At 43.5% G+C, this 12,233-nt stretch overlaps 1 protein-coding gene across 1 annotated transcript in view; it reads left to right on the top strand.

The window, feature by feature from the left end:
• The window catches only part of LOC117360717 (band 4.1-like protein 5), a 166,879-nt gene extending 157,073 nt beyond the window's left edge, over positions 1 to 9,806 (top strand). Inside the window, exon 17 of the mRNA XM_033944960.1 lies at positions 8,604 to 9,806. Within this exon, the coding sequence (XP_033800851.1) occupies positions 8,604 to 8,787 (184 nt within the window). The 3' untranslated portion in view covers positions 8,788 to 9,806. The remainder of the gene's footprint in view (positions 1 to 8,603) is intronic.
• Positions 9,807 to 12,233: the final 2,427 nt, after the last annotated feature.

Here is a 12,233-nt window from a genome sequence, read left to right as displayed (position 1 = left end):
TAATATTTAATCATGCAAGTATTATGAACATGTTAGTGGTTTTATGTAAGAATTATTACCTTGCAAAGAACAAAATCATTTGAACGGGGGCCAAGTTTAATTTTTCCCTCTTGTGAATCCTGCATTCCTCTCTTCTTTAACCCTGCATGCTGTTTACAAATCATTGCGCCTGGTTTTCTCTGAAATAATTTTTGAAATTTGATCTTATTGTGAGTATAGAAGATGGTCCTATAACGTTACAGATATGGGGGCTTGGTGACATCTCACAATTGACTGGGTTTGTAACTGAACTACTTATAGGACAGGCCAAAATCTCTCTCAATGTGTCATTGCAAACTCTGCTGAGTTTCGAGGAGAAGGGATCATCGAATCATGATTAGGAAATAACTTAAAAATGAGGAAACTGGCATGCTTCCCCTTCCACTAGGAACATGATAGGACGACAGGGCATGGCATGTAAGCACATAGTAGATCTTTCCAGAAATGTTTAAGATATGATGAATATAGGGTTACTGGATTTTCCAAATGGAAAATCTGGACTCCAGCCCTGCCCCATTATGCCCCTACTGCCTGCTCTCGTCGGGCAGGAGGGCATATGCGAGGATGCCCTCCTGCCCGACGGCGATCTGTTGGAAGCTTTTCAAAACTTGTACGGACCCCTGTCGGACATGTTCTCAAAAGGAGGACGTGTCTGGGAGAATCCGGACGTCTGGTATCCCTAGGTGAATATAGTAAAAGGCACTAAAATAAATTAGGATGGGTGTAACTAGAATGATTTAAAATGAATATAGTCCACATTGCTAGAGCTATTTAGGATACAAAAATGTAAATCTAGATTACTTGGTTCTAACGGTAAACCTATTTAGGAGGGTGTAAATATAGCATACATATATAATAGCGTAATAAAGCAAACGTGATCAAGCAGCTCGGAGGCCGACAACAATCACACTGGAATCCATCTGAATCTGTACTTAAAATCCATTACAGATGCTTTGAAAACCGCTCTGAATTGACTCCCCAGTCATTAGTAGCGGTATAGAAGCTTCCAAAGTGCTCATTTGCCATTGAGATGCCATTTGGATAACGCTGCCGACCATCCCTGCGGGTCACCTCTGCAGTTTGTAGATAGCATTGGGGCAGAGCACAGGTGGAGTCGGAGTGAGCAGTGTTTAGTCTCTCTGGATAATTTCCGACAGATGGAAGGCTGCCCCATGTTATCCATATAACAGACTGAATATTGCCATGAACCACCTTATCCAGATAGTGGCAGCTGCATATTCAGGTGTGTTTGACCTCCACAGCCAGCGTTTTACAATGCTGACTGCAGGAGCTCAGTATTGACCAAGATGTTCTTAGCCTGTGTCACCTCTGCTCCCCTTCCCCCTAGGGTTATGTACATTATGATCTAGAGCAGGAGTTCCCAACTCTGTCCCGATGGACCACCAGCCAGTCACGTTTTCAGGATTGCCCTAATGAATATGCATGGAGCAGATTTGCATGCCTGTCACTTTCATTATATGGGTTTTCAGGATCGCCCTAATGAATATGCATGGGGCAGATTTGCATGCCTGTCACTTTCATTATATGGGTTTTCAGGATCGCCCTAATGAATATGCATGGGGCAGATTTGCATGCCTGTCGCTTTCATTATATGGGTTTTCAGGATCGCCCTAATGAATATGCATGGGGCAGATCTGCATGCCTGTCACCACCATTATATGGGTTTTCAGGATTGCCCTAATGGGGCAGATTATATGCAGATCTATCTCATGCATATTCATTAGGGCTAGCCCAAAAACCCGACTGGCTGGTGGTCCTCACAGGATTGGGAACCACTGAACTAGAGGGATATCAACATTAAATGAAAGCACAGAGTGGCTGTAACCTGAAGGGAGAGGCAGTACCTCTCTAACTCCTTATTGGGCAGACTAAATGGACCATACAGGTCTGTCTTTATCTGCCATCATTTACTACATGAGCTATGAACAAGCGCATCTCACTTGGAGAGGCCATTGCTCATATAAAAGGCAATGTTAACAGCTTTTTCCTGCTGTATTTTACATATATGTAATAAAATGGAAAAATGTTTGGTATGAAGGAAAGAAACGGTAACTTATTCGTACCTTCAGGATAGGCATACAGTAGCATTCCTTCTGGACTAGTATAAATTGTTCTGGTCACTCATACTCACAAGTCTGATCAAATTCTCCAGTTTGGTTCTGTATGTTTTGTGTATTACTGTTTATCTGTGTTTCTGTTCATGCCCCCTCCCTAAAAAAAAAGGGTAACTATTATTTCTCCTAGGACAGTGGTCTCAAACTCGCGGCCCGGGGGCCACATGTGGCCCACCAGGTGCTATTTTGAGGCCCTCTGTATGTTTATCATAATCACAAAAGTAAAAAAAACAGTTTCTTGATCATATGTCTCTTTAGCTATAAATTACAACATTATTATTAAGACTTAGACAAAAGGAAAGATTTATAAACTATAAAGAGTTTTACCTCATGCAAAATTGTCATTTCTTTAATAAGACATTAACTATTTTTTCTGCGGCCCTCCAAGTACCTACAAATCCAAAATGTGGCCCCGCAAAGGGTTTAAGTTTGAGACCACTGCCCTAGGATCACTGACGGGGAAAGGGGTTCTTCCTCCCGGGCAGTGTTCCAGCTCTTCTTTAGGCCTATTGAAAGGCTCGAAGAAGTCTTAAGCAGAATATAAATATTCTCAGGGTTTTTTTCCCATCCTGAAGAGTGTCGAACACTGTGCGAGTGCTGACATTTATTTATGTACTGACAGATATTGAGCAAGAGGGAGGGTTGATGGGCAACTTTAATCATAAATATTTTTAAGAGAAAGTGAATACAGAACTTTAATTTCCCACTGTGAACTTTTAATACAGTGCTGGCATAATTCCTTTAAACAGTTAGCATTACCTCTAATAATGAGTAGTGAAAATTCAGATGGTGCCATAAACAGTGGTGATAATTGTTAGCAGTAAATGTTCAAAACATTACCCTGTTCAGTATGGGGTGCATTAAGAGCTGCTAATTGTTGCACTCCTTCCAAGAACGAGACAACCCAACTGCAGACTTTCTATCCAATAGCCACTCTTCGTAAACGTTGCAAGGGAATGTCATGATCAATAGACATGATCGAGATCAGCGTCTTACAGAGAGTCAGGCCTTTTGTGTTAATTACTAGATACTACTACTATTTAATCGGGATCTGCGATGGAATCTACTGCGATGGAATCTACAAAACTAGTTAGATCCCGATTAAATAGTAGTAGTATCTAGTAATTAACACAAAAGGCCTGACTCTCTGTAAGACGCTGATCTCGATGGACATTGGCATTTTTCAGGCCTACATTTAAGGTGTCTGTCTCGCGTCTACAGAGACGCTTAAGCACGCCCAAGGCCACTTCCGGGTGAAACCATGCCATACTTGAGCATCTAGGTAGACGCATAGAGATGCTTAACACATGCCTCCAATGTGGGTGTCTCCCTTTTTTTTAATGTGTGTCCCGATTGGCTGAGAGACAACAGTAGGATGCCTACCGCCGCCTACCATTGGGATGCATGTTTGCAGAATCGGGCCCAGATTGTCCATTTTGCTCATCAACTTTGTTTCAGTACTGTAGAAACGATGAAAATCCAACTGGCGCATCCAGCACGCCCTTCTAATCCACAGATCTTTCTATTTTGCAGTCAAGTCCCCTTCTTGATCAATTTTGCCAAAAATGATACATTTGACACTGAGCAATAGCTCTGTCTAAACAAGATTTTTTTTTAAATCAGCATAGACTCAATTACTGCCATGTTTAAAGGAGGAGGAATCTCCTTTCTTGTTAAATAACTGTTGCCTATAGAACACAAGACTCAAAGAATATAGATCCAATATGGTGATGATGACAATGAGATGCATCCATCAAATTCTCACCTTCATCTACTTACAAAATTGGCAAATCAGGAGACATTTCCCATTCCAATCCAAACATTGTTCCAAATTTGACAGACAAGCAAAAAACAAAAGGAATTGACCCCAAAATATCCACAAAGAAGAAAATCCAGAGAAAACCAAAAAAACTCTCTGGAGTGATGATGTTCCTAAATGGACTTTATTTGAAAGTGTCAAAGTTCCAAAGGTACACTGAAATCATCCACATAAAATAATTTCATCCAATAAAAATAAATCATCCACATAAAAACCTTAAAGGACCTAGTCCCTTTCTATTGCAAATGCAAGCAGTGTCTCACTTCCGGCTCACCACATAATTGTTTCCCATGTATTCACCTTTATAGGACCCCCAGGGACCCCTGAAGAAGACTTTTTGTCGAAACGCGGACTGTGTTGGGTCCTGTATCCCTAGCGGACTAGGTCCTTTAAGGCTTTTATGTGGATGATGTATTTTTATGTGGATAAAATTATTTTATGTGGATGATTTCAGTGTACCTTTGGAACTTTCAAATAAAGTTCATTTAGGAACATCGTCACTCCACAGAGTTTTTTTGGTTTTCTCCAAATTTGACCGAGTCATAATTTCCCATTCAAGATCATGCACTAACATGAAGTGGTTGCAGCGTTTTTCCAACCACCTTAAACACTTTTGCCACTCAATTGCCTGACTTTGCCTCAACAATCGCAACCTTATTTTGGCAAACACAAGTCCATGTAATCTCTCTTCATCCATGCTTTTACTTTCCCCACCACAAGCATTCCTTTGTCTCCGACAACTGCTTGAATTACCATAGCTCCAAAGTAGACCATAGATAAGCTCTACTCTCGCACACAGTGGTCTTTGTGGTTGCCAAACTCTTCCCTGAAGTATTCCAATTTGTCTTAACAAACCACCAAACCCTGCATTGTAACACCGCTACGGAAGTCCCTGTAACTCTGTATAGAGTCCTTGTATTGTATAGAACCCAGAAGCTCATGCAAACTGCTCTGAATTGACACCCCATCCATTAGTAGCAATATAGAAGCTCACATTACACAATAAACAATATAACCTCTGCCTCAATCAGCTCACAAGACCTATCCTGTAAATTCACAATTTTAAACCGTATAAATCTTATTTCAACCATTCTTCCCCTTAAGAACATAAGAACATAAGCAATGCCTCTGCTGGGTCAGACCTGAGGTCCATCATGCCCAGCAGTCCGCTCACGCGGTGGCCCAACAGGTCCAGGACCTGTGCAGTAATCCTCTATTTATACCCCTCTATCCCCTTTTCCAGCAGGAAATTGTCCAATCCTTTCTTAAACCCCTGTACTGTACTCTGCCCTATTACTCCCTCTGGAAGCGCATTCCAGGTGTCCACCACTCGTTGGGTAAAGAAGAACTTCCTAGCATTCGTTTTAAATCTGTCCCCTTTCAACTTTTCCAAGTGTCCTCTTGTTCTTTTATTTTTCGAAAGTTTGAAGAATCTGTCCTTCTCTACTCTCTCTATGCCCTTCATGATCTTATAAGTCTCTATCATATCCCCTCTAAGTCTCCTCTTCTCCAGGGAAAAGAGACCCAGTTTCTCCAATCTCTCAGCGTATGAGAGGTTTTCCATCCCTTTTATCAAGCGTGTCGCTCTCCTCTGAACCCTCTCGAGTAACGCCATATCCTTCCTAAGGTACGGAGACCAATATTGGACGCAGTATTCCAGATGCGGGCGCACCATCGCCCGATACAATGGCAGGATAACTTCTTTTGTCCTTGTTGTAATACCCTTCTTGATTATGCCTAGCATTCTATTTGCTTTCTTAGCGGCTGTTGCGCACTGTGCCGTCGGCTTCATTGTCATGTCCACCATTACCCCCAAGTCCCTTTCTTGGTTGCTCTCATTCAATAATATCCCTCCCATCGTATAGTTGTACCTCGGGTTTCTGTTTCCAACATGCAATACTTTACATTTCTCAACGTTGAACTTCATCTGCCATCTCGCCGCCCATTCCCCCAATTTGTTCAAGTCCCTTTGCAATTCTTCGCATTCCTCTTTAGTCCCAGCTCCACTAAATAGTTTTGTATCTTCCGCAAATTTTATTATCTCACACTTCGTGCCTGTTTCTAGATCATTTATGAATATATTAAATAGCAGCGGCCCGAGCACTGAGCCCTGCGGAACACCACTCGTGACCCCCATCCAGTCCGAGTAGTGGCCCTTCACCCCTACCCTCTGTTTCCTACCCGCCAACCAGTTTCTGATCCATCTATGTACGTCTCCGTCCACTCCATGGTTCTTCAGTTTCCGGAGTAGACATTCGTGAGGCACCTTGTCAAAGGCTTTTTGGAAATCAAGGTATATGATGTCTATGGGGTCTCCTCTGTCCATCCGTTTGTTAATTCCTTACTTATTCATTCATTCATTTTTCTATACCGTTCTAAGGGAGCTTAGAATGGTTTACATGGATTTATTCAGGTACTCAAGCATTTTTCCCTGTCTATCCCAGCAGGCTGACTATCTAATATACCTGGGGCGATGGGGGACCAAGTGACTTGCCCAGGGTCACATATATTAACCTGAGCTGATATCTCAGCAAATAGTCCAACCATGGTGCAGCCAGAACTTTGGCCAGGCCATCTTCTCTCCCCTCCCAATTTTAGCATAAAAATCAGACGAGTCATTTTCAGTCTCAAGAGTTGGTTTATCAGCCAGCTGGTCATAACTTGAATTCATAAAATCCTTTACCGCTTTTATAACTTCTGGTGAGGAACCCAGACTTAAATACCACAGCAGCATACCTGGATACTGAACTGATGCTCCAGAAATCAGCTGTATCATCTGCTGTAATGCAGGGCTGGTTAATCAATCCTCCGTTTACTGTGGGCTGGATTGGCAGAAACTGTACCACCATCGAACTTCAGCCTTCAACAAGACTTGCATCATATTGGCTAATCCCCGCCTCACTTTACATCCCAATTGAATGACCAGTTGAAATCTGGAAAACTTTTCTGGTCAGTTAATGGATTGCCAAGTTGTAGGGAGAATTATTTAATTTTTTTTTTTTTCATTTTGCCAATCCTACAGTTTTGAATTCCCTACATCTTTTAGTTTAATTACAAAACAATAGATCTAACACTGTCCTCCCTAATGCTGTCAGGTAAGCACCTCGTCGGATGAACATTCTTGTACCAACATCATTATGAATGATCTATTTTTGGTATTTATATACCACTTATAGTCTTAAGTCGGTGTTTCTCAACTCGGTCCTGGAGTTCCCCCTTGCCAGTCAGGTTTTCACGATATCCACAATGCATATGCATAAACTTGATTTGTATACACTGCCTCCATTATATGCAAATTTATTTCATGCATATTCATTGTGGATATCCTGAAAACCTGCCTGGCAAGGGGGGACTCTAGGATCGAGTAGAGAAACACTGGTCTAAGTGGTTTACATTCAGGTACTCAAGCATTTTTCCCTATCTGTCCTGATGGGCTCACACTCTTATCTGATGTACCTGGGGCAATAGGGGATCAAGTGTTTTGCCCAGGGTCACAAGGAGCAGTGTGGGATTTGAACCCACAACCTCAGGATGCTGAAGCTGTAGCTCTAACTACTGCATCACACTCTGTATCAGCTAAGGCTAGAAATGGGCAAAGAAAGGAAAGATGGTCCCTTTGATTACTCTTGACACCTATGGCGTACAGCATAAGATGAAGATGAATTCCATCATTTCCTTTCCTGATGTCTACAGTAGCTTACACAGGTCTCTAATTGCCAACTACCGTATATACTCGAATATAAGTCTAATATAAGGAGGAAAAATGGTTGACTCGAATATAAGTCAGTTGGCTTAATATTCAAGTACCCTGCCCTGTCAGCCAGCGCACCCAGCACCCTTCCCTCCCTACCCTGTCAGGCACCCAGTACCCTTCATTCCCTCCCTCCTTCTCCTGTCAGGCACTGCACCCAGGCCTCCCTTCCTGTCTGGCATTGCACTCAGCTCCCTTCCTTCCCTCCCTCCCCTGTCAAACTCTGCTCCCAGCACCCTCCCTCCCAGGCTCTGCACCCTGCCGCCCTCCCTGCCCTAGCCTCATACCTCTACCGCCGATCCCCGGTGGAGGTGCAGCGGGCAGGTGTGAACTTTCCAAGTTCCTGCCCCGTTGTTAACAGGCTTCTGTGAGTGTCTTCGTGGGAGCCATTAAGGAAGCCGTTCTGCAACAGTGCCAAATTGCACGCCTGCTCGTGCTTCTCAGCGGCCGAAGACACTCACGGAAGCCTGTTACCAGCAGGGCAGGAGCTTAGAAAGTTCGCTCCTGCCCGCTGCGCCTCCACTGGGGATCGGCGGTAGAGGTTATGAAGTTAGGACAGGGAGGGCGGCAGGGTGCAGAGCCTTGCAGTGGCCTGCAATAATTTTGGAAGGGGGTGTATTGGCTCGAATATAAACTGGGACCCCCATTTTAAATCCCGGTTTATATTCGAGAATATACGGTAGTTCAAAAAATGTCGATTTAGTCTAATTTTGATTACATACGTGACTGATTCTCATGGATTGGTCAGATGACTCGTGGGATTTGGTCTTAGCAGCAGCTGATCACGGTAGCAGTGCAATATATCCCTTCTTGTCCTTTAGCATGTACTAATTAATTAATCCACCCCCTAATGATACAGGCCCCCTGGTGCAGATGACAGCTGTCAACGTGGTGGAAATTCACGGAACGCATGGGCACCGCCCTCTTTCCAGCCTGCGGATAGAAACACCACTGATTTTGTCCACCAGCGCAACGTGAGGAATGCTGGAATGCCCAGACACGAGTTTGGGGTTACGGTTGAGCGAACAATGACTGATTTATAATATTAGCCTTTTGACTGTTCTGTAACCTTGCCCAGATACTAACCCAGCACGTCTCAAGTTACAATAGAGTGTGAAGAATAGTGACCAGGAAAAAATCTGCACGGACTGCTTCAGTGTACACTAGCTCACGTGGATAAAAATGTTTTACTGTTGTGGTCCTAAGAATGACAATAATTTAAACGCTGTGGGATTTTCTTAGGATCAAACAGATGGAATTGATTTTGGGGCCTCTGAGGTTCCTCCTTCAGATGTCTGTGCCTTCTAAAATTCAGATTTTATATTTAAATTCATTATGTTCAGTATAAGGTCACTTTTCTGCTTTTTTTTTTTTTTTTTTAATTAAACTGTACATTCCAAGTTGAAATTCCTACAATTATCTGTTGCCATAGTTTTGCCAAATAAGTTTCTTAAAACTGCATGTTGTGGGAAGTTTGGTGAAGGGAAGGACATAAGGCTTTGGGTGTAATCTTGCAGTATTGTTTTCCCCTTAGTAATTCCTCTGTGCTAAAACGGGGGAGCGAAAGGACATTTCATAACTTTTTGAGCAGATACTATTCTGTCAAAGTAGACCTCGTCGTCTGGCTTTGCACTAATTTGGGAGGGGGAGCATGAAAAGAGTAGATCAAGGCTACTCAAATGGCAGAGTGCACTGCATAGTCCAGACTCTGGAGCCCTCTTGTGTTGCTGTGTGTGTGGAGGGTTTGTTGTTGTTTTTTTTCCTTTTTTCACTGTAATGCCAAGGCAGGGGTACACTGACTCCTCCCTCAGGTCCAGCGCTTCCTATCTCAAATAATTTATCTGCCCAGGTCTCCAGCAGCAGCAGAGGTTCACATAGGCAGCAGAAACGCCAAGGGTAATCCATCCCAAAACTAGAGATTTACCACCGCTATGGTGGAGATTTAAAGCCAGTGAGTGAGGTTTCGCTTGTGGGCCTCAGCCATGTCTAGCATATGCTGTATACACTTCAAAAAATTGACACATTCCTAATGAATAAACAGAAAATAAAATTTCTTTTTCTACTTTTGTTGTCTGGTCACTTTATTTTTCTGTTCATATTGGTCACAGTTTCTGCTTTCCTCTGTCTTTTTTTCTTAATTCTCTTGTGAGGGTCTCCTTGCCCATTTGGTATTTGTTCTCTCTTCATCACTATTCTTCTCTCTGTATCTATGCCCCTGTCTTCCTGCTATATTCAGCATCTTTCTTCTCTGAATCATTCGTTCCTTGTTCCAAGATCTTCCCTTTGTGTCCTAATCCCTCCCTATGTCCAACTTCTCCTCTCGCTCCTACAACCCTTACCTCCTCAGGGCCAGCATTTCCAGCTCTGTACCTTCCCTCCTAACTCCCCTTCCCCTCTCCCTGGGAACCAAAAGTCTTTGTCTTATTTGCTCCCCCGGTCCTCCAACCATAACCAGGGACAACTGTTCTTTTTTTTTTTTTTTTTCTGTCCACCACCCACCCCCCATGGACAGCATATGAAGACCTGGCATCGCTTCATGTCCTCTCCCCACCCCTGTGGGTCCAGTATGCTCTCGCTCCTACCCTTGGAAGTTCCCCATCTCTCCCTCCTGTGGCATCTTAGTCTTCCTCTCTACCCCGATAGATAGCAGACCTTACGGTATCAGTCACACTGCTTTCAACTGGCACAGGCCAACTTTCTCCTTCTATGTCTACCACGTCTGATGCAGAAAAGACGGTGACACTGAGACCAAAACAAATGGAAAAACACAATGCTCAGACAACAAAGATCAAAAAAGAGCATTTTATTCAGTATGGTTGGTGTTGTGCATTTCAGTTTCTGGACCAAACTGGTTACATGTTTCTTTCATGTGCTGTTTTTTAAAATTCTTAATTATGATATATATGTAAACCGCTTCGAACTTCACGGTATAGCGGGATATAAGAAATAAATTATTATTATATATGGTAGTTTGTGGACCCCGGATTTCAGGCAGTTGACATTTCTCCCTCAGAACATTTGAGTAGTTCTAGATTAGATTATGATCCACCAAATACAGCATCCTCTTTATATCCAGAAGTTAAACTAGTTCCAACGCACCCCAAATGAATGTACAGAGTGAGTCAGAGGTGTTAGGACCAGTTGTTGGTGTTGGCTATAGATTTAACACATGTTAAGCTGCTGCTGAAGTGTTGAGCTTAAAATTATATTCTCTTACCACAATGCTGTGCTTTTCTAGGGTTCCACGTAAGTCTGCTTTTGTTGGGCTTGTCTTCATCCTGTAGAAGGAAACTTCAGGTAGAAATATAGAAATGTTAACTTAGTCGCTGACAAGGCAAATTTTGAAATTCGGCAGTGATGGGATCTGATGTTCTAAGAGACTTAACATGCTGCCCTGGGAAGTGGCAGTGATGGCTCTACTGCTGTAGCAAATCTCCTGTGGTCTACATCATGGGCTTAGTGACCATAGTCTCATCTCTGTGAGTCTGTTTTATGGGGGTAAAGGATCACAGATGGTTCTTGCAAAATAGTGTTTGCAACTGACTGGTCTTCTCTTACAGCTTGCATCATTTATTTTAGGTCTTCCCAAAATCCCTTAATTTCACTTGGTCTTTCAGTCGTGATTAGATTGTAAGTTTGAGAGAGCAGGGAGCATCTCTGTACAGTGCTTTGTAGTAGTAGGACCACTAGTAGTGTTTAATAGTAGAAGGCGAGTATTTTGAGAGCTGAAACAATAGTTGGCACCTAAAATTCAATAAGGAAATCCAAAATCCCTGTACATGTCAGATAAGGAATATGCACCAGCAAGGAGGGGAAACTTTGAGAGAATAGTGTCCGCTGATCTCAGAGAAGCAAACAGTGTGACAAGGTGGTGGCTAGAGCCGAGGTATGCTGGGAGGAGCAGAATCAGCAGAAAAAAAAGCAATCACGCCTCTGTACGGATTTGTGGTGAGTCCTAATGTGGAAACTACCGTATTTTTTTGCTCCATTAGACGCACCTGACCATAAGACGCACTCTAAATTTAGAGGATGAAAACAAGAAAAAAAACATTCTGAACCAAATTCTCCCTGCCAGGCTCTGCACCCAACCCCACACTCCATGTCAAGCTCTGCACCCTATCCCTCCTCCCTGCCAGGCTCTGTACCCTGTCCCCCCTCTGGTGGTTTAGTGGTAGGACAGGGCAGACAGGTAGGGACATAAGGTAGGTAGGCAGGCCTCTCCCCCCCCCCCCCCCCGGCAGGCAGCAGGAAAGCCCCAGCCTCTCCCTCCTCCCTCCATATTTTTAATTTGGCAGGGTGAGCAGGAAGGCCCTGGCCTCTCCCTCCCAGGCAGGCAAGCCCCAGCCCTCCTCCTCCCTCCCCCTCCCATATGTATCTTTTTTTTTAACTTCTGGCGCCTTACTCGCTGAGAGCAGCACACAAGGGTTGCTGGCTGCCTGGTCCCCGCCGCTTCCACAGAGAACAGCAGACACAGCTGCCTCCTGTTCTC

This window comes from Geotrypetes seraphini, chromosome 5 (assembly GCF_902459505.1).
Source record: "Geotrypetes seraphini chromosome 5, aGeoSer1.1, whole genome shotgun sequence".
Taxonomy (NCBI): Eukaryota; Metazoa; Chordata; class Amphibia; order Gymnophiona; family Dermophiidae; genus Geotrypetes; species Geotrypetes seraphini.
Note: the sequence above shows the minus strand (reverse complement) of the source record. Positions and strands in the feature narration are given on the sequence as shown.